Raw genomic sequence first — 18,928 nt, 5'->3', positions numbered from 1 at the left:
AAAATGACTATGACTCGGTTGGTTTTTCAAAGATTGAGCTAGGATTTAGTGTGTCAATAGCTTAAAGTCATCCCCATCCCAGAGCACAGACAGATTGCACAGGATTTTTGTTTAAAACTTTGGCATTGCACTTTAGTAAACATCAGGGTTTTTTTTTTAATTTGCTACAAAAATAAAATTGACATTGACTGTCATTTTCCAATTGACAAAACGCACACCGTTAAAGCACAACAAAACAATATTTGTCAGAGCCTAACTTTTGATTGGAAGCAATATACAGAGGCCAGGAGTGCTGCATGTGAGTCAACTGTAAATATATAACTAATTAGCAATGAGGAAATGGGAGCCTTCTGTACCTATTTGGCTTAGTGAGGGTGGGAGAGTGTATCATTTCTCCCCAAAAAACAGAATAGAGGGTGTTTGTTTAATCCCCTGCCAAGCTAGATGACTCCTGAACGCACTGCCAAGGAGAACTCCAGGCTGACGTACACGAATGGTAATGGAGAGAATATATGCAAGACCTGCGTCAATGCAAACTCCAAGCTGTCAATTACATGCCAGTGGTGACAGTGTGTCTATTGACTTGGAAGACAGCTATGGCCACATACACACATCACACAGACACACACACACCTCTACAATATCCACACACAGATAAAAACACATAGGCATATACACAGTATACTGTGACACACCTATTCAGCCACCAGTGCACACACAAACACACAGCCTTAACTTCTCCTACCCGACAGCAGAATAAATCTATACAGTTAAACCGTCTCCTGCATCTTTCATAACTCAGTATGAACCCAAACTCCTTTATGCGCCATGTCAAAAAAATTTTCCCTCTTCCTGCATTTGATAAGTTTACAAAAAGACATAACACAAATATTTGCTCACAACTATGCCAAGAAATAGAAATGTTGGCTTTCCACTTCTTTTTTTTTATTTTTATGATTTGTTAAGCTTGTCATTGAAAGGCAAGCGGTGCGCTTGAGCCAAATATGTGGCAACAGTTATCTTACCATTTCCAAAAAATGTAGGCAAAGGCTTTAGTTCACCTTCATCCACTTCAGCTTGTCTTCACGGATGGAGAAAAAGGAGGTAAATAACACTGACAACATCAACATTTGTAAACAGCATCGAAGGCACAGCATCAAAAAGCTTCAGGAACTAAACAGACTGTGAGCTTAACCCATACAAGTGTTTCCACTGCTTGCAGGCAACATCTTTGGACGCCAAAGGAGAATCAAGGTCTCGTGAATTAGTCATGAGGGAAGAGAATGGAGAGTTTTGTGTCCAAAAAAAGACCCCTGAGGCTAATTATATTACTTGCAGCAAGTTGGCATTTCTTCAGATCTTTGCTCTAATCTTTAAACCTTAGTTTGGGGAACACTAAACTGAAGACGAGGGAGAACACCATTGTTTGATGGCTGATAAAAGATTCAATAGTTTTACCTTTTTTATTGTTATAACTTTGGGACTTGAAAATCTTCTCTACAAATAAAATTGTGCTGAATTTTTATAATTAAATTTTATACTTTTTTATTTGACTGTCATTAAAATAGATTAATCTATGTCTTTTTGCACCTCAGCTCATGTATAATTTTTCCTTACCTGCTTTCTTTTTATAACTCACTGAACCAATCCTAGTTAATAACTAGCCATGAATTTCTGTGAGATTGCTTTTTATTTGAAAGTACTGTCATAAAAGAGCAAGCAATAAATGCACAAATTATGGGCACAAAGCCTATGCGTTCTCCGTTAACTGAAGGTTTTAAAGTAATCATTGGGTACTAACTAAAGACAAGTTTTATTTTGAAAATAATGCTTTATATAAAATGATAAAGTCTAGCAAAACGCTAGAGTCATCAACCCTGATTGTCTTACTGATATATGTTTTTATGATCATCTGCTACTCCATTTTAGCTCTGCCTAGTGCAGCATCATTAAGGCCATATTACAGTCCGCAGTGCTGAGAGTTTGGAAATGCTCCAAGATCTTAACCTTATGTGAAGCAAATGAAGAGGGGTTACAAAGCACTTATTTAAATGAGTCTCCTCATACACAAAATCCATGGCTGTAAGATTGAAGCCAAAGCAAATGTATGTACATCTCTAATAAATACGTAGGATGTTGAAAGGGTTTTAGCTATATAAAATCTAAAAAGCTTTTAATGCAAACATGATCTACTGCAAACAGCAAGTGGAACTATGAAACTTGGAACAAAAGTTGGAACACATTTTTTTTATTTTTTATTTACTTATGTCGACCATAAACACTAAATGGTGCTTTTACATTCAAAGCTCTGAATCCAAGAGCAAGCTTTTGTTAGATGATTTACGAGGTTGTACTGGATTTTCTGAAATAGTGGTGGACTTACTCAATAATTAAACAAGAAAATCGTCTTTTGTGGGACAAGGTCAGAATGGTTAATGTATCAAGCCTTTTGAAAACTGAGTGGTATTTCAGAATCCATGCCACAAATTAGGCATAAGAGTGGATCTAAGTACTACATAGTTCTGAAATTGCTGGAATTCATGAGTAAAAAACATAAAATCATGATAAAAACTTGCTATTTTGTCTAAATAGTTTCTATGTTATGAAGTTGTCCTTTTGTCTTCTTCTTTTTCTTCTTCCTTTAGCATGTCATTGTATATGTCTGATGAGAGTGCTTCCAAAATGTTGTTAGATTTACATTTGGCATAAACTGAGAAAGCTGTTCTTTACGATACAGCTTGTTCAGTAATTAAATTGAGATTTATGTGAAGTTGTTTCTCGGAATGAGACTCAAAGACCTTCCACAACATTTGTCAAAATGAAAAGCATTCACAAACACAATGTGATGCGGGTTGTATAACAAACATAATTGATAGCATGCCGTGTGAATGAACCATTGTGGGCAAGATATTTGTTTTCCCTTCCCTGCATTGTTAATGTTTTGGACCCACGCTTCAGCAACAATATTCATGTGCACAAAGGCCCAAGGCTATCTTTTGTTATTGTTGCTTCGAACTGCCAAAGCTGAATCAGCCATTTCAGTGGATAAGTCAGAATTCATTATTTCTCAAGGATCAAGCCGCCATCTTTTAAGTAATGGAAATGTACTTGAAGGGCATGGTAAAAGAACAAAAGAAAGAACAAGAAAGAAAGAAATGTAATTGAGGAATTTTACATTTACATGCTGAAAAAGGACTGGAACTAATTTGCATTGTTCATAAAATACGGTTGTCCAGGTGTCTTTCATAAACTGTGCAACAACTCAAGACAACTAAACACATGTTAGGTTAATTTAAATAAGGGTATTTGTTTATTTGTTTTAGTTAACAGCTCCAGAATAACAGTAGAAAACTGTATTTTATCAGCATAAAAAATAATTTACTGACATAGAACTGCACATTCACCACTGACTGCACAATATAAATGCAATGGGATTGTTTGTGTTATACTTTGCTCATTACTGCATAAAGTGGTGGTTGTGTAGTGAAAAAAGATGACAGAAGCAAATCTTATTCCCTGTTGTAAATAATCAGTAACATGCTGGCTAAAGAGAAGCTCATTTTCAGATTTTGACAGATTACTATGCCTTTGTAATTGGGCCTCAGTAGCTTGGTGGTCAGTGCTGCAGTCTTGTAATCCTGAGGCTGCAGGTTCAAGTCCAGGTTGCATCAGAGAGGGCATTCTGCATAAAACAGTTCTAAATCTTTCACTTGTTGTGGTGACTCCTGCACAAGAGAGCAGCCAAAGTGTGTCCCTAAAGGTTTCTTTGGCAGTGCTTTACACATGCAAGTGCAGAAAACGAGTTGGGATTGTCCCTGTTAAGTAAACACTATGGTATATTAGGAGGACCTCACCGCTAGGGGGGGGAGTTTGTGATTAGAAGTTTTAAACACACTTGGGCCCAGTGGGCTCTTGCCTATAAAGATTTGATCCTGACTGTTGGCAGTGGTAGCTCCCTTGTGTATCTGCCTCCAGTCTTGTGTTTCATGTCAGTTTTGTGGACTCCATTACTACATACACTATCAATTTACTTGACAATCATGGTAGATTTGCTTTTCTGCAAAATGGTAAGTTTTGAAAAATATGTATATATATATATATATCAAAATATATATAATATATATTTTATATATATATATATATATATATATATATATATCAAAATATATATAAATATCAAAACCTACCACGTTGTAATGTCTTCATTTCCTGTAACAGTTTTGAGCTACACTGTTTCAAATGGGGGCTTGTCCAGGATCATTTAAGGGGAGGGGTGAAGCTGCATTTAAAGTATTAGGCAGTATTATTTGCTTCAATTTCTCATATCATTACATTCATGCAAAACACGCTTATTCTGGTTAACAATAAACCAATATTAAGCAGTCTAAGCTGCAACTGGGTGCATTAAATTCTTTTACTTGTCAGAATGTTCAAGTGATGTACACCATCATTCTTGAGCAAATAAAGGAAATGAAACAAACAGAACATAGCAATAAATTCACAATAAACCAACAACATAACTAAAATAAAACAAGTGGGTTTTTTATAGTCTTGGAGACGACCATAAAATGGCATATTTATTAATGTTTTACAGTCTCCATACCGTGCAATCTAAAATAAAGTCATATACAATGAAAATAGCTTATAGAAGATGCACTGTAAAAAAATAATTTACAGGCATCCCTTCTGTATGTTTTTTTGTTTACAAAAATGTATTTACAGTGTAGACCTAGTAACAAAAAAGATGAAGATGTCACATCCATAACAATAAATTTTTAAGACTATTAATAGATTTGAACTGAGATGTATTTAAGAACTCCTAATTAGTTACTATATTCTTCCCAATAGCACTTTTTACACTTACAATTTTTCTTTAAATTTGAAACAAAGAAAGAACAGAATTAAAAGTCAATGCAACTTTAAACTGTATTTTCCCAATAAAAAAAATAATTAACAAACACTAATGTTAATAAAAACATAGACCAAGATGACTGAACCCAGATGGACTTGGAGAACTTTGACACTCCTAAATGGCAGTAAAAGCAAAATAATGTCTTTTTTTTAGCTATTTATGGTAATGTAAAGCCATATCTATATCCTACTTTCTGTGTGGTGCATTTAAAAAGTGTGTGAGCAGGCTTTTAAAAAAGTCTTAAATTTCATAGTCTCCTGCAGAAGTAACCAGTTTTTCAGTTAGAAAGTAGATTTATGTCTCGCCAAGCATCTCAGAAGTGTTAGTGTATATAAGTAGAGATAAGGTGTCTTAATGGCAGTCATTCTTGAAGAAATTCTGACTGTAACATTCATTTACAATGCCGTTTTTGTTATTTTGTCTGCAACACAAGATGCGCTGATAACTACATCTATGATATCAGAGAGGCTGTGAACAGGTGCATGATAATGGCTGACAGATTGCGTGTTTTTTTTTTCCTCGCTCTCTGCATTTCTTCTGAAGGAGGAAAGCTGACGTGAATACATCTGTGCCCTGTAAAACAACAGCATCAACTATGTACAGGTGTTGAGCTGATTTGAATTTCCTCTGCGTAGTAAATTCTTTTGCCTCAGCTAACTGTAACTATTATTGACAATCTCATTTCTGCTTTCGAGAAACTTTTCAACCCACCGTGGTAAATAACTAGTGGAAAACTTGAAAGAAAGAGATACAAAGTTTTAAATGTGATTTGGAACCCAAAACTCAAAACTGCTGCCTCCTCACTCTCGAATGCTCAGTTACAGCGCACAACTCAGACGCGTGAAGAGCAGCAATGTCAGCACCCTCCCAATCTGTGGAGAGCAGCTTCTGCGGCTGCACATGGCTACGTTGTGATGGAGCGAGTGCTGCATGCGTCTGACAGCTCTGCCATCTCCCCACTTCTCATTTTGTCTTCATCCTTACTACCCTCCACTTTTGCTTGGCACTGCTTTTACATATCATGGCATTCCTGCTACCAAAAGCCTACTGAATTTATGAAAATGTGTCTCTTAATCTCCTCTTTTCTGTTTCCCATTTGTTTTCTGTACTTCCAAATTCATGCCATATTGTTTGTGATTGCCATCTGCCATTTTTGTAAGAGAAATAAACATGCTTCCTTCCATCTTGTGTGTAGGTGTATGTGCATTCATGCACATGTGGCTGAAGATTCAGTGGTTGTCAGACAGATGTGCAATGACAGCTCCCATCGAGGGCCGGTGATTTGGGCCAGTGAGCCACACATGTCTCTTATATCCACCTGCGCTGGGCATTTCTTTTCTGTCTTCTATTTTTACTGATCTATCTATCAAAAACTTTGCAATCTGTCGCGATAGGGTGACAGGCAGCCTGTTTGAGCGCTCTTCGAAAACAGACAGAAAAGTCAGGAAGCGCATTGTTCCTGAGAACACATCTGCTGAAGCACGACCCTGCTGCAGCTACATGTTGCCAGCCTCCCGCTCCTCCTGCATCTTTCGTGATGAGCCCTTTCTCATGTGTTTATTTTCAAGTTGGTTTTCCCTGATCCCTCACACCCCTTGGGGTCCCTCAAGATTCCACCAGTTTCTCTGGAAAAGTTCCTCCAATATTGTTGTAATCTTGAGAACCCTGCAGGTTCACCATCAGCAGGACCAATCTGAAGCAGTAACCATATTGAATGTAGTTTGCTTCTTCACATAAACTTGACTTTTATGTTTTGTGATGGGGATTTTTATGTAGCATAGGTCAAAAAGCAGTTTTCTTTATGACTCCCAGGGTTTATTCAGACCCCACGAGGAGGTGATAGGCTTACTGCCTTGGTCCTTTCTGTTAATTACGCAATAATAAGCCTCGTTTATGGATATCTTTGATTTTGCATTAAAAGTAAAACATGACACTGACATCCACAATGTCTGACATCACTTTCTCTTTTTTTCACTTTTTTTGTTATATGACTGTACCAGAGATGAGAGTATGAGTCTTTAACAAAGATGTTGGGTTAGACTTGTGTGGTTGTGACAGACTAATTTAGAATTTTTCCAGACAAAGAAGAAAGACTGCTTGGCGCTTGCAACTCACCATGGCATCTATGATACAATGAATCAAAAGACAAATCAAAGCATGTGAAGCTATTAAAATATTTTCAAATGATTCAAGTAATGAACTTGCTGCATTACAGAGCCATGTTTTTTGTTTTTTTTTGCTAAGACAAGAACATCAGATCTGTGATTACTACAGAGTGGCACAGTTTTTTTTGCGACTGTCCAGCAATGTGTAATCTTTGATTTGTATAAAACCTGTAATCAGAGAAATACTTGCAAAATGTGATGTCGGCAGGTGTGCATGCCCACAGGTTCCATGCACCAGGGAATGCAAATTTGTGAAAGTGTTGAAAGGAATTACAATATTATTTCCAAGAAGATGAAAAAAAGCAGTGAGTGAAGCAAGGTTAGCAGTGAGTCAGCCCTGTAATTAAAGAGGAGCGATCAATCTGTACCACTGACCACACTACTTATGCCAACTCCATTGAATGGCTGCAGTAAAGAGCTAATTTAGAACCATTAGGGACTGCCAAGTTTGCAAACAGCCCAGTAATGATGATGGCTGATTCGAGTTCAAGGCTTGGCCTCTGTATAACAGTCGGACCTGGCAGTCACAGGAAGAGATCAGTGAAAGATCTCACATGAAGAGAAAAATCTTTTTTAATTATTTCATCTTTTTTTCTAGTCGTATGTATCTTCAGTAGATGTTAGGTTATTGATCAAAACTCCAGATTTCTTCAGTTGACGAATGGTTTCATCAGGCAGAAAACTTAAAACACAAAACTTTTCCGCTTTGCTGGATGAAGTCTAACTACCTCACTGCTATGATTATAAACCTTACCCATTCACATGTTTGATGTTCAGACCTTCACACAACATGATGCTCTATACACCTGCCTTGGCATAATTGTTTTTGATCGTGTCAGGATGCAGCTATGCATAGAAGAGCCCACCATGCTAGCATGATAATGGCACCAGAGGTATGATGTCTATAATAGGTTCTCTCCATGACCTTGTCACAGTCACGGACAAAGCTGAGCCATGAAGACAGTGTGGCCAGTCCAGCTTCTTGACAAGGCCCCATTTTGTGCATAAGCTGCCACTGAGCTACTCTCATGATGCCACCACAACCTTCCTACAGATGTCTTGTGCATAATTAAAACTATTAAGGACCCATCACGCTCTGTCACACATAATTTACAGCCCACTGTGTTATAAATACACACCTGAAGACCTAGCCAAGACCCTGTAAAAACTATCCACATTCTAGCTGATTGTTTCCATGATATTGAGGTCATCATTCAGACTGAGATTTTCATCTTGGCTTTTTCAAGTGGCACCATGTTGGCTTTACATAACACTTCAAACACAATGAAGGAAACACAAATTCAAAGGTGGAAGTGGAGGCAGTCAAGCATGAGCTTCATTGGCTGCTGAACTCACCATTCACCTTTAGTGTTCTTCTGGCAACCAGCCCTCCACCTTCAGAGAGGCATGACCTGAAAGTTCACCTCAGCCCTGTTGTGGCTGGCTGTGACTTCAATGTAGTTCAACTGTGCATGAAATCCTGAAACTTTCTTACACTTCTGACATCCCTAAAAGGAAAACATAGGGCTGAAACTAAAATCTAAAATAAATCACATAGTCACTTACTTTAGCAGTCGATGAAGGTATAAGCAAGTTCATTAGTGGTGTCATTTCTTAGACTTGCACCTATATACAGACTCTGATAGGTGTTAACATGTGTGAAGGAGGAATATTTCTATGAAAAAAAGCTTGTGATCTCACCTTCCTTGAGAGCTTTGAGCACTTTGAGCAATAACAGGAAAATCACCTCACTTGAATGTGAGCTATTCAGGTCTGAGTCCTATCAGTCAAAGCCTGTCAGACTTTCCTATCTAATCTTCCCCTCTCCATATAGAGCCTTTTATGGCTGCCTTATATGCTTGACATTTAATTAATGTTTCAGTCATGTGTGCAGGAGAGTGCTGACAGCAAGCCAATAACACTGGATCTTTGAAATCAACTGTCATCAAATGAGCTTCACTTTTTCTTTTTCTTTTTTTTTTTCTTTCAACTAAAGAGTCCTGGCTCATAATGCTTTTCTCATGCCCCCTGTCTTATTTGCATACCATCCAGTGGCTCTGTTCTTAGCATAAGAATAAACTAATGTGATCCTCCTGACCTTGTTTCCAAATGATGATAAGGGAACAGAAGGTGACCACATTCTCACAGAGATTCTTGCTTACTTGCCTAGATCAGCACACTTACTTGTATGAACTGCTTGCGTTGACCCAAGATTCCTCTACCTCTCCCACCCCTCTGCATATTAATGAAGAGGAGATGAAAGGGAGCCAGCCAGAATTAACACTCCAAACTCCAAACTCAAGCACATATAGGAACCAGCGAATCTCTTTGAAATAGCAGATTTGCTGGTCCAGCTGGCCAGAATTAAAGTTAGTCTGGTCTAGTCAGAGTACAGACTTCAGTGTTCCCACGCAGGTCTGATTCAGTCATTAGTCACTGGGACTGATGGGTGTTTTCTGATCATTTGAACAAGGAAAAAATTCTCATGTTTTTAATCAATAACGTTATGTAAGGCGAAAGCATTAGTCATAACAGCTAAAGACTGAAATGCCACCCCCATCTACTAATCAACTTCAGCATGAAGAAAAAATGTGCTTGTGTTTGACAAAGAACTGTTCTTCTCTACATGTAATCAAATTAGAAGTGATACATATCCATTTTAAAATTAAGCTAAATTAAATCAGAGTAAGGACAAGTAAGTGTTTTTATAAAACTGCCACACAAAGATTTAGCTATCCAAACTACAGCAGACGTAAGTAACTAGGGCCAGTAGCTGATTTATACTAGCTTAAAGAAGTTTGTTTATGCATTCATCTTTTCTATTTGTTAAAATTGCATTCTACTTCTAAGTAAGCACGATAAGCTTGAACAAAAAAAAGTGACGCAGAACAAGTAAATATTTCAGTTTAGAAGGAGCTAGATCTGTAATTACTGATGAGAAAATTGAGTACTTCGTCACACAAGATGATGACCCCATCATGCTCCCCATGATTCATTAGAATGTGGCTGGATTGCTGCAAGTTTGGAACACCTTTAGTGTGAAGGCAATCATAACACAACTCTGCTTTTAATACTCACCAAATAGCTTTTTCCCTGCTATTTTCCACAAGACACTCCCCTGCGTCTTCACCCAGATCTATAACTCTATAGCACATTATGACAATAATCCTACCACATATATCAGCACAACTCCTCAACCCCTGATTATTGCTAAACTTGGACAACACCATGCTATGGATATTCCATCAGCAAAAGGTTGTTTCCAAGACCTTGACACAGCTACAGTAATACCCAAGGCATTAAATTTTGGACAACTAAGCCATGTTGCCGCACAAGAGCCCCACATTATGAATATGCTGCCACCGTGCTCCACCACTCTCCACTCAGGGGCCACCATGATGATAAACCATCACAGTCTCATTACAAAAATTTTGTGCATACTTCAAATGCTCTATGACCTATTTTTGACTTAAAACTCATAATGGGGTGCCTACTGAATTGGTAATAAACACATCAAGACATTGCCAAGACCCTGCAAAGGTGACTTTTTTGCACCATATTGAGGTTGACATCAAGTGTGAATGAGGTCATTGCTCAGCCTCAAGACTAAATCTAGCTACCTGTTTTTGAATATGATAGTGTGGGATCTAAAGGCAGTTCTTACACCAAAATAAATGAGTGCCACTATCTCTCTCCTCAGTGCCAGAACACGGGGGATTTTTGAATTGTCACATCTTATCGTCATCACAAAATCCACAAAGGATCCCGAAGTATCTTTGAAACTGGGCGTATTTAAACAGGCTGAATACATTAGTATCTATTACATACTACTGACTAGTTCGTGATTGGTCAGAAGTTTACATAACTCCTACGACACTTACAGTGAACCAGCCAGAACAACTGGCCGAGTCTGGTTCCAGGAAACGTCTGTTATCAAAAACTCCCTGTCCTGGAAAGTTCTGGCAATAGCAACCGAACACATAGCTCTTCCATAATTGGTAAGTTGCCTCTAAATTATAGAATGAAATCCTCTTTCACAATAGTAATACAAAACAGCTTGTTTGGTACATACCAATACTTACCTTACCTGGTACATGCTAGTTAAGTGCCAGGTACAAACCACGTACATAGCCTGTATGCACCCACTACATGCCACATAAGTATCATGTACTTACCCAGTATGTACATACCCAGTAAGTAACTTGTACTTATCTGAATCACATCAAGTCAGTACCTGGTATGTACCAAGTTATGTATTGCCACCCTAAACATTATTAGAGTATAAAGTAGAATCTAGTTACATTGAAGACCAGGTGTAGATTCTTTGTTGTTGTATGATGGTGTTAGAAACCAGAATTTACCAAGCAGATCAATGCCTTTTCCTTTACCTGTTAGGAAATTTATTGTCACAAGCTAAGAAAATGTTAAATAAATAATATATGGCTTAATTTATTGAAAAAATAAAATAAAATAAGATACATGTCTTTATAGTATAGTCATGTTATCTGTCTGAGATAAAACTGTACAATTTATTTAAACATTTTTTATCTTTAAACTAAAACAAACTTCAGTGATGCTTTTTTTTTTACACTTTTTAATTAACCTGCACGGAGAACACTACTGTATGCACAGTTGTTTGGCCCATTGCTCAAACTTGAATCCCTCATAAAAAGAATACTTTTATCCTTGTTTTCATTAAATCTACAAACGCATCCCAAATTACATTCTCTCTCTCTTTTATCCATCTCAGGTCTGTTTGACAGCAGATATAAAACCCATAACAACCTTCTCCCCAATCGTGATGCTATTGCAAGGGAATATGGCAGCTGCCTGCAGCCTTTGATTTCATCTTGCCCCAGATCTGCATTGTAATGAGAACTCAGGTCAATCAATAATTCACAGCAGTTTCACTTATAAAAAACCAAAAGAGGAAAGCAAAAAAAAAAAAAAGAAGAAGAAAGAAACAGATCAGCTCATGGGTAAAACAGGAACAGGACTTTGATCTGTACCATTAGAGGCACCCATATGGATGAGATGTTCTCTCTCTCTCTGTTGTATTTGTCAACACTGACAGAGGCAGAGGGAACGAAATGTACATGTGCGTGTCTGATCAGGAGAAAGTATTTGACTAACTTACATTTAATGATGACATGTAGTGTGTGTGTACAGGCTTTGCACTCAGTGTTGAGAGAGTTGATTGTTATTTGGAGAAGCATAGTGAGGGTTTGGGTTTTTGTGCCTTAAACTGCCGCATTCACTTCTTCTCTTTGAGTATATTTAAAATTCTTACAGCATTGTAATCTCCACACACAAACACACTGACAATAGTTATGGGTTTATTTGCTTGGGCTGACAAAGACAAAACAAAACAAAAAATCTATTGCACACATCAAACACACATTGTAGCTCTTGTCAACATTAAGTACAGTCATTATTGGAAAATTGACAAGATTTTCTGCTGTTGTTAGTTAAGTCTTAGAGTAGGAAGTTCATAATAGATTTTTAGTATTATACTGTAGCGTTGTGGAGGCAGTTTTTTAGACAAAAAACCCCCAATACATATGTAAATTAAAAGCTTACCATTCCTTTTATGTCAGTTTTAAACTAAGATAATCTTATCTTTTTCTTTTCTTTTCATTGGAATTTTAGCATTTTTGGTCAAATCTTGAAAATAAAGGTTTGTGTGATCACATTCAATATTGCAAGATCTTGGGTAGTCTGTGTGGGGGTGAATCTCAGCTACTACCCCACCAATTTTAAGTAAACAACTGTAAAACTGATTGAGTTATAGATATTTCTGTGATAGCCATCTTGGATTGGCTTGACTCCAAAAGTTAATCAGTTGTAGCTGTGCATCCAATGATGGGTAACTGATTGTGTGACAAAATGTACAGACAAAATCAGTGGTTTAAAAGTCTAAGTACCTATGATGATACAATGGAACAGGGTGTCTGCTTGGTGTAATGGACACTGCAATAGACTTTGACTTGAGGGGACTAGAGTTCAAATCTTTATTAGGGTTATTTTTTTATTTTAGTTTTTTCATTATCTTCAAATCTACTGTGCCAAGATGCCACAGTATTTTTCAATGTAGAGAAACCAGATGAAGAGATTTACAAAACTTTTACTTTTGGGCATATTTAGTCCAATTTTAACTTAGACTTTTGTGCCATCCAAAAATAACCATCTAGTACAATGAGTTATGTGTAAATGTCAAGATAACATCAACATAAAGAGATTTATATTCCAACTTCTTATAAAGTTGTTGATATTTTGTGCTCCTAAATAACACAATTTCACTTAATGTTCTTACTTTAGTCTGTCTGACTCAAAGCCAGAAAAAAGACTAACTGACAGCTTTAAAAAATGGAGTTTGCTTTCATTTTCTTCTTCACAGCTAGACATTGTCTAACAAAAGAGTTAGTGGATACCAGTGTTCAGCTTAGTTAGGGACTTTGTACCCCCGCTTAAAAAAATGGAGGAGCAGCTGCTCCATTTGCTCCATTGAGCAGGTGTCTATGCATCCAATGATTACTTTTTATGAGTTTCATTAAAATCTTTCTAGTGGATCATAAGATATTTTCCCAACAGATAAACAGGGTTGACTCCAACAGTTGATGCTAAGGTTTAAACAAACATCTTATGAGATGTGCCAGTGCTCAGATTATGTGTAGCGAATGGCTCTCAGCTACTATCAGACCAGATTTTTCCTTAATATCTGTAAAAATTGGCTGAGTTGCAGTATTTTTGTGAAGATAGACTAGCTGTGGCAGCAGTCTTAAATCAGATAGACTCCAAAGGTTAGTCAATAGATGACTGGTTGATGAAGGTTTCATTAAAATCTAACCAATGTTTCATAAGATATTTTGCTAAAAGAAAGAAACACAAAGACACAGGCAGCAACATTATTGCCCTCCAGCTCACCATTGTAATAAGTACCATATTTACTGGAACCTAAGCTTACAAATTGTCATGTTTTTCTTCTTTTTATTTATTTTTTTCTTTTATGTGTCAATAGTTCCTCCAGATGACCCAGTCATCAGCGGGGGGCCGGTGGTGAGCCTGAGAGCTGGCGACCCTCTCAACCTTACCTGCCATGCTGACAACGCCAAACCTGCAGCCTCGATCATCTGGATCCGTGACAGAGAGGTCCTTAATGGGGCCATGTACTCCAAGGTAAGCACAGAGGTGTGTGTCATCGGCAGGTATCTAGACCAGATGGGGACTGACGGGAGGGTGGGTGAAGTCTGTTTTTCTTTGTTTGCTTCCTTTTTAATGAAAAGTAAAGTGTTATAAACAAAGTGATGACATCTGTCACTTATCATGTACTTTATGCATTGCTTTGCTTTAAATAACTCCAGCAGGGTGTGAAATGTTTTTGAAATGTTTAGCACTTTGCCCCCATCTTTGGTGTGTGTTTGTCTGTATTCAGCTTTTTGAAATGAAAAATGAAATTCCTTGGAAGAAACAGTTTGTGTTTCGATTATAGAAAAGGAGCAACTACCCCCCCCCNACACACACACACACACACACACACACACACACACCCTATAAAGACAACCAAAACAAGCAGATGGCAAAATCAGGAGACTATACCTTTACATCTTTCTCTGATATTTTGATTTCCTCTTACATTTGCTTATATCTACCAGACTTGTTAGAGCCTACAGTGGGATTTTCAATGCCAAATCTTTTTATAGTGCAACGTCATTCTCAAAAGACAGACTATCACAATTAAGAATTCATACCATTACCATGCTGCAGTCATAGGAACTCATAGACACTTGATCAGTTATAGCCCTCCAGTCCAATCATCCATTCAGATCGGTTATGTTCTATTTTCATTTAAACAAAGCACATAAACAGAGAGGGCACTTTAGATCGCTACCGCCGCCCCAGCCCTCCCTCTCCCCCTGTGCTGTCTCATCCCATTATCGGCTTTTCTCAAAGAGCAGATAAATGCCATTGATTGGGCCGAGGTACGTCACCAGGCCGTTTTGAATAAAGTGATTGCTGGAGGTGCTGTTTGCTAATGGTAGGCGGGGAGTGTGCTTCCTATTCCTTCACATCCTCCTCAGAGGAAAGGCAGATATGAAGACATTCAGTGCTAGTAGGTGATGGATGCTCACTGAGCCCAAAGTATGAGCTTCTCCCCTCTTATCTCTATTGCCTAACATTAAAAAGCAATGGGTTCAATTAAAGAAAGATGACTTTTTTGGGTCCGCAGAGCAGCGGGGGGACATTTTGCAAGCATAATCATCTGCTCTGATGGTCTTCTCATACCCTATCGATGTAGAGGTCTAATGTGAGCAGATGTGGTGGAGGATGCGCCGAGATGGCTTTCCTGATGGTGTCATATATAATGATAGTTCTGACCCACAGATAATTTCCTGCTGTAGGCATCCAAAACCTCATCGCTGTGACCTCATAGAAAAGTATTTACTGGAATGGTGATTAAAGAGAACATGCGTGATTAAAGTTATCGTTTGGAAAAATTGGGAGTTTGAATCATAGTAGAGAGTTGCTTATATAATTCATTGCTTATCATTAGTGAGAGTAGCTTTTCAAAAAATACAAAATAACTGGAGTATGTAATGAAGGAGGGTGCCCCAACATTCAGTTGAAGAAGTAAAGTGTATAATTTAAAATCAAGCTTAAATATTGATTATTGTTATTTCTTTCCTTAAAAAGCTCAGTGCTCATATGTTCAAGTTGTGTTGCTTAATGGCAGACAAAGAATGATTCTTTGTAATAATCAACCGCTAGGTCCAAACTGTGTTTAAAAGGTGCATGTATTCACATATTGACACTTTTGTTTTGGAATATTCCAAGAAGTCATGACAGACTCTATCTTCAGTATCAAACTAAGAGTAGATATGGTACCTTTTTTGTGTTTAAAACACGTAATGACAACTTTATGATTTATTCTTGCTGGTAAAGACAAGACAGGACCTTTTATATGACACTATCCCAACTTTGCAGTGAAGTCGTGACAATGTTTAATTGCAGGTAAAAGTAATACATTTTAGATGAATTTGGTGCAAAATCATTTCAGCAGAAAAAATATAAATTCTACTCCAGCTACATTTTTTATTATTATTGTATAATCCATCTTTGCTCTAAACTCGACCAGGCAGACACTTTTCTGTCTCTCATTGTCAGTTTTTTATATCTTTTTTTTAAAAAACATTTGTAATTTTGCCTAACTTGCATTGTTCTTTATTTTATTTTTATTTTGAAACAAACTGCATACATGAGAAATATTCACAGCAATTCTTTTCAGTACGTGAAACTTAAAGTGGAGCAGAATTAAAAATGGCTGACTAAAGATACATTAAATCAAAAGTCCAACGGTTGCTACAGATATTGTCAAAAAAATGTGGTAGATAGATTTACTGCCTCTAATGTGGTAAATATACCTGAATTATAATCATAATATAAAAGTGTTATAAGTACAAGCAAAAGTTTTTCAACACGTTTGTCTTACCTGTAAATGAATTTAATCAACCATATCAAGTTTTATGTGCAATATACCTTTTTAAAACCATTTTAAATTTTGTTACTGGTGGCACAGTGGTGTAGTGGTTAGAGCTGCCGCCTCCCAGCAAGAAGGAAGGTTGCAGGATTGCATCCTGATCTAGGATCTGTCTGGGTGAAGTTTGCATGTTCTCCCTGCACTTGTGTGGGTTTACTCTGGGTACTCTGGTTTCCTCCTACAGACCAAAAACATGCATGTTAGGTTAATTGGTAACTCTTAAAAAGTGTCCCTACCTAAATGTAAATGTTAAATGAAATTCCTACTTGCAGAAAATACAGCTTTACTTGCAATTGGTAGGCTGGGGTCAGAGATTCTGATGACATGATAACAACAAATGAACTCGTTATGGTCTCAAAGTACTGCATAATTAAATAATCAGGTCAATAGATAATTAAATAAATATGTGATTGATTTTATTTCAAAAACAAAATACGCCAATTCCTGTCTACTCTGCCGCAGAATTTCTCTTCTAGAATGAGAGCGACATACAGACAGAAGAAACAAAGTCAAGTATTGATCCCATCATGCAAGTATTGATACAATCTGACACCAATGTTAATATCATATGTTGGTGTAGATTCTCAGTCTTCCAGGACAAAGCAAACCTAAAAAGTTAAAAAAAAAAAAAAAAACGTACAAGTTTAAAACATACAGAGTTCCAAGTTTTACACTGCATGCTGTTGGTATTGATAACATCAATATTTGGTTCCATTTTCATACCCTGAACCCTGACTTCAATGACATGAAAGTCGGATAAAATGCAACATGGCCGTTTAAACTGAGGTTGCTTTAAAAAACATTGACTATGTATCTGATTTAGTAACACACATAAAAGTGACCTGGGTCCGATTTTAAAAATTGTATTTGTCACATTCAGACGGCTATAAAAAACATCAAACATGGGTTGCACATGGGCAAAAAATCAGATGTGGGCCACTTTGGCCTGGAGTGTGAACTTAGTCTTGATTAGCTTGGTTATCTGCACAATGATCCTGCAGTTTGCTGTTTATTCTAGGAAGAACATGCTAACTTTAATTGCTTGTTTTACCTTAAAAAGAGAGGGGAATGACATGCCTAACATAATACATAAAAAAGGCTGTCTGGAAAAATAGTCAAACAGTTAACTTCTTTATTTAATATTATTATTCTCATTAGTAGTAGTAGTAGTACTAGTAGCAGTAGTGGTAGTAGTACTAACATTTTAAAATGAGGGAAAAATGTTTCAGGGGTTTCCCCACCTTTGGTCATCATACACATCTGAATGACAGCTCACACAGACTAAAGGGGAGTGTCACTCTGCAGTGCACATGACCTGAGGGTTCCCTGCACTGTCTACTTCTGACAAGCCATTAAAGTCAGTTCAAACCAAAAGAACATTGTGACAGAAAATTGTATTGTTTGGAAACTGTCACATTTTAAAACAGGAAATTGGTTTATGCCCATCTGATTGAAGTCTGTCTTCGGCAGGGGCTATTATATTTCCTCTAATACAGGACATTGTCCTTAATTTCAATTTAATTATTCTGTTGCAAGTAACTCTGGATGATGTTACCAGTTTTTAAATTTAACGTATACTAAATACCCGACTTTTTGTTTTTGACTATTCTTCTCCCGTGGTAATAAAGCTGTTTACGGCTTATGTGAATACTCAATATGTTCTTACATTCAGGAAATAAGAAAATATTATCTATTTATATTATTATATGTTTAATTGTTTCTTTTAAAATGAAGCTTAACATTTTGTCTTAATCTGGTTAGTTTTCGTGTGAATATTCTTCACATGGATCACTGGCAGTGTATCAAAGAATTATCAATTTGTAATGTGAAAAGGGGTTGAATTCTGTGCGGCTGCCAGCTAACCCCCTTTCTAAGATTAATGACTGCAGACAGGTCCAGAGCGATGAGGGAAACAATCCCGATTGTGTCACAAAGGATATTACATTGACATACCCCGCATCTGACAGCTAATGTGTTCTGCTTAGAAGGGACTGCACGCACAAATATGAATTTCATCACATGACTCTTCACATACAAATAGGGCTTCAGAGAGTATTGAATCTACAATATTATTTCCCCACAAAGCATGAGAAAAAAATGGATACATTCATCTCAGTAGAAAATTCTCTAATTTTATATAATTCGCTTAGGCAGTACATAGAAGTGCTTGAACTATAAAGTGAGAAGATCTGTTAAAATATCTTGCCCTATGATTTTACAAGTTCAATGACCTTCTTATTACACATTTCAGAATATAAATTGCCTTTGCTGGAGAGGCAGCACATAGTCAGATTATGGTTTTACTGAATTGAAAAC

General features: G+C 37.1%; 1 protein-coding gene across 6 annotated transcripts in view; it reads left to right on the top strand.

Moving 5' to 3' along the window:
* Positions 1 to 18,928, top strand: part of kirrel3b (kirre like nephrin family adhesion molecule 3b) — a 203,436-nt gene that overhangs the window by 135,112 nt on the left and 49,396 nt on the right. For all 6 annotated transcript variants that reach the window (XM_017420109.3, XM_025006780.2, XM_025006782.2 and 3 more), the window contains exon 5: positions 14,096 to 14,253. In XM_017420109.3, coding sequence (XP_017275598.1) covers positions 14,096 to 14,253 — 158 coding nt within the window. The remainder of the gene's footprint in view (positions 1 to 14,095; positions 14,254 to 18,928) is intronic.

This window comes from Kryptolebias marmoratus, linkage group LG2 (assembly GCF_001649575.2).
Source record: "Kryptolebias marmoratus isolate JLee-2015 linkage group LG2, ASM164957v2, whole genome shotgun sequence".
In the NCBI taxonomy this organism is placed as follows: Eukaryota; Metazoa; Chordata; class Actinopteri; order Cyprinodontiformes; family Rivulidae; genus Kryptolebias; species Kryptolebias marmoratus.
The sequence above is the reverse complement of the archived record's forward strand: the minus strand, read 5'-3'. Positions and strand labels throughout refer to the sequence as shown.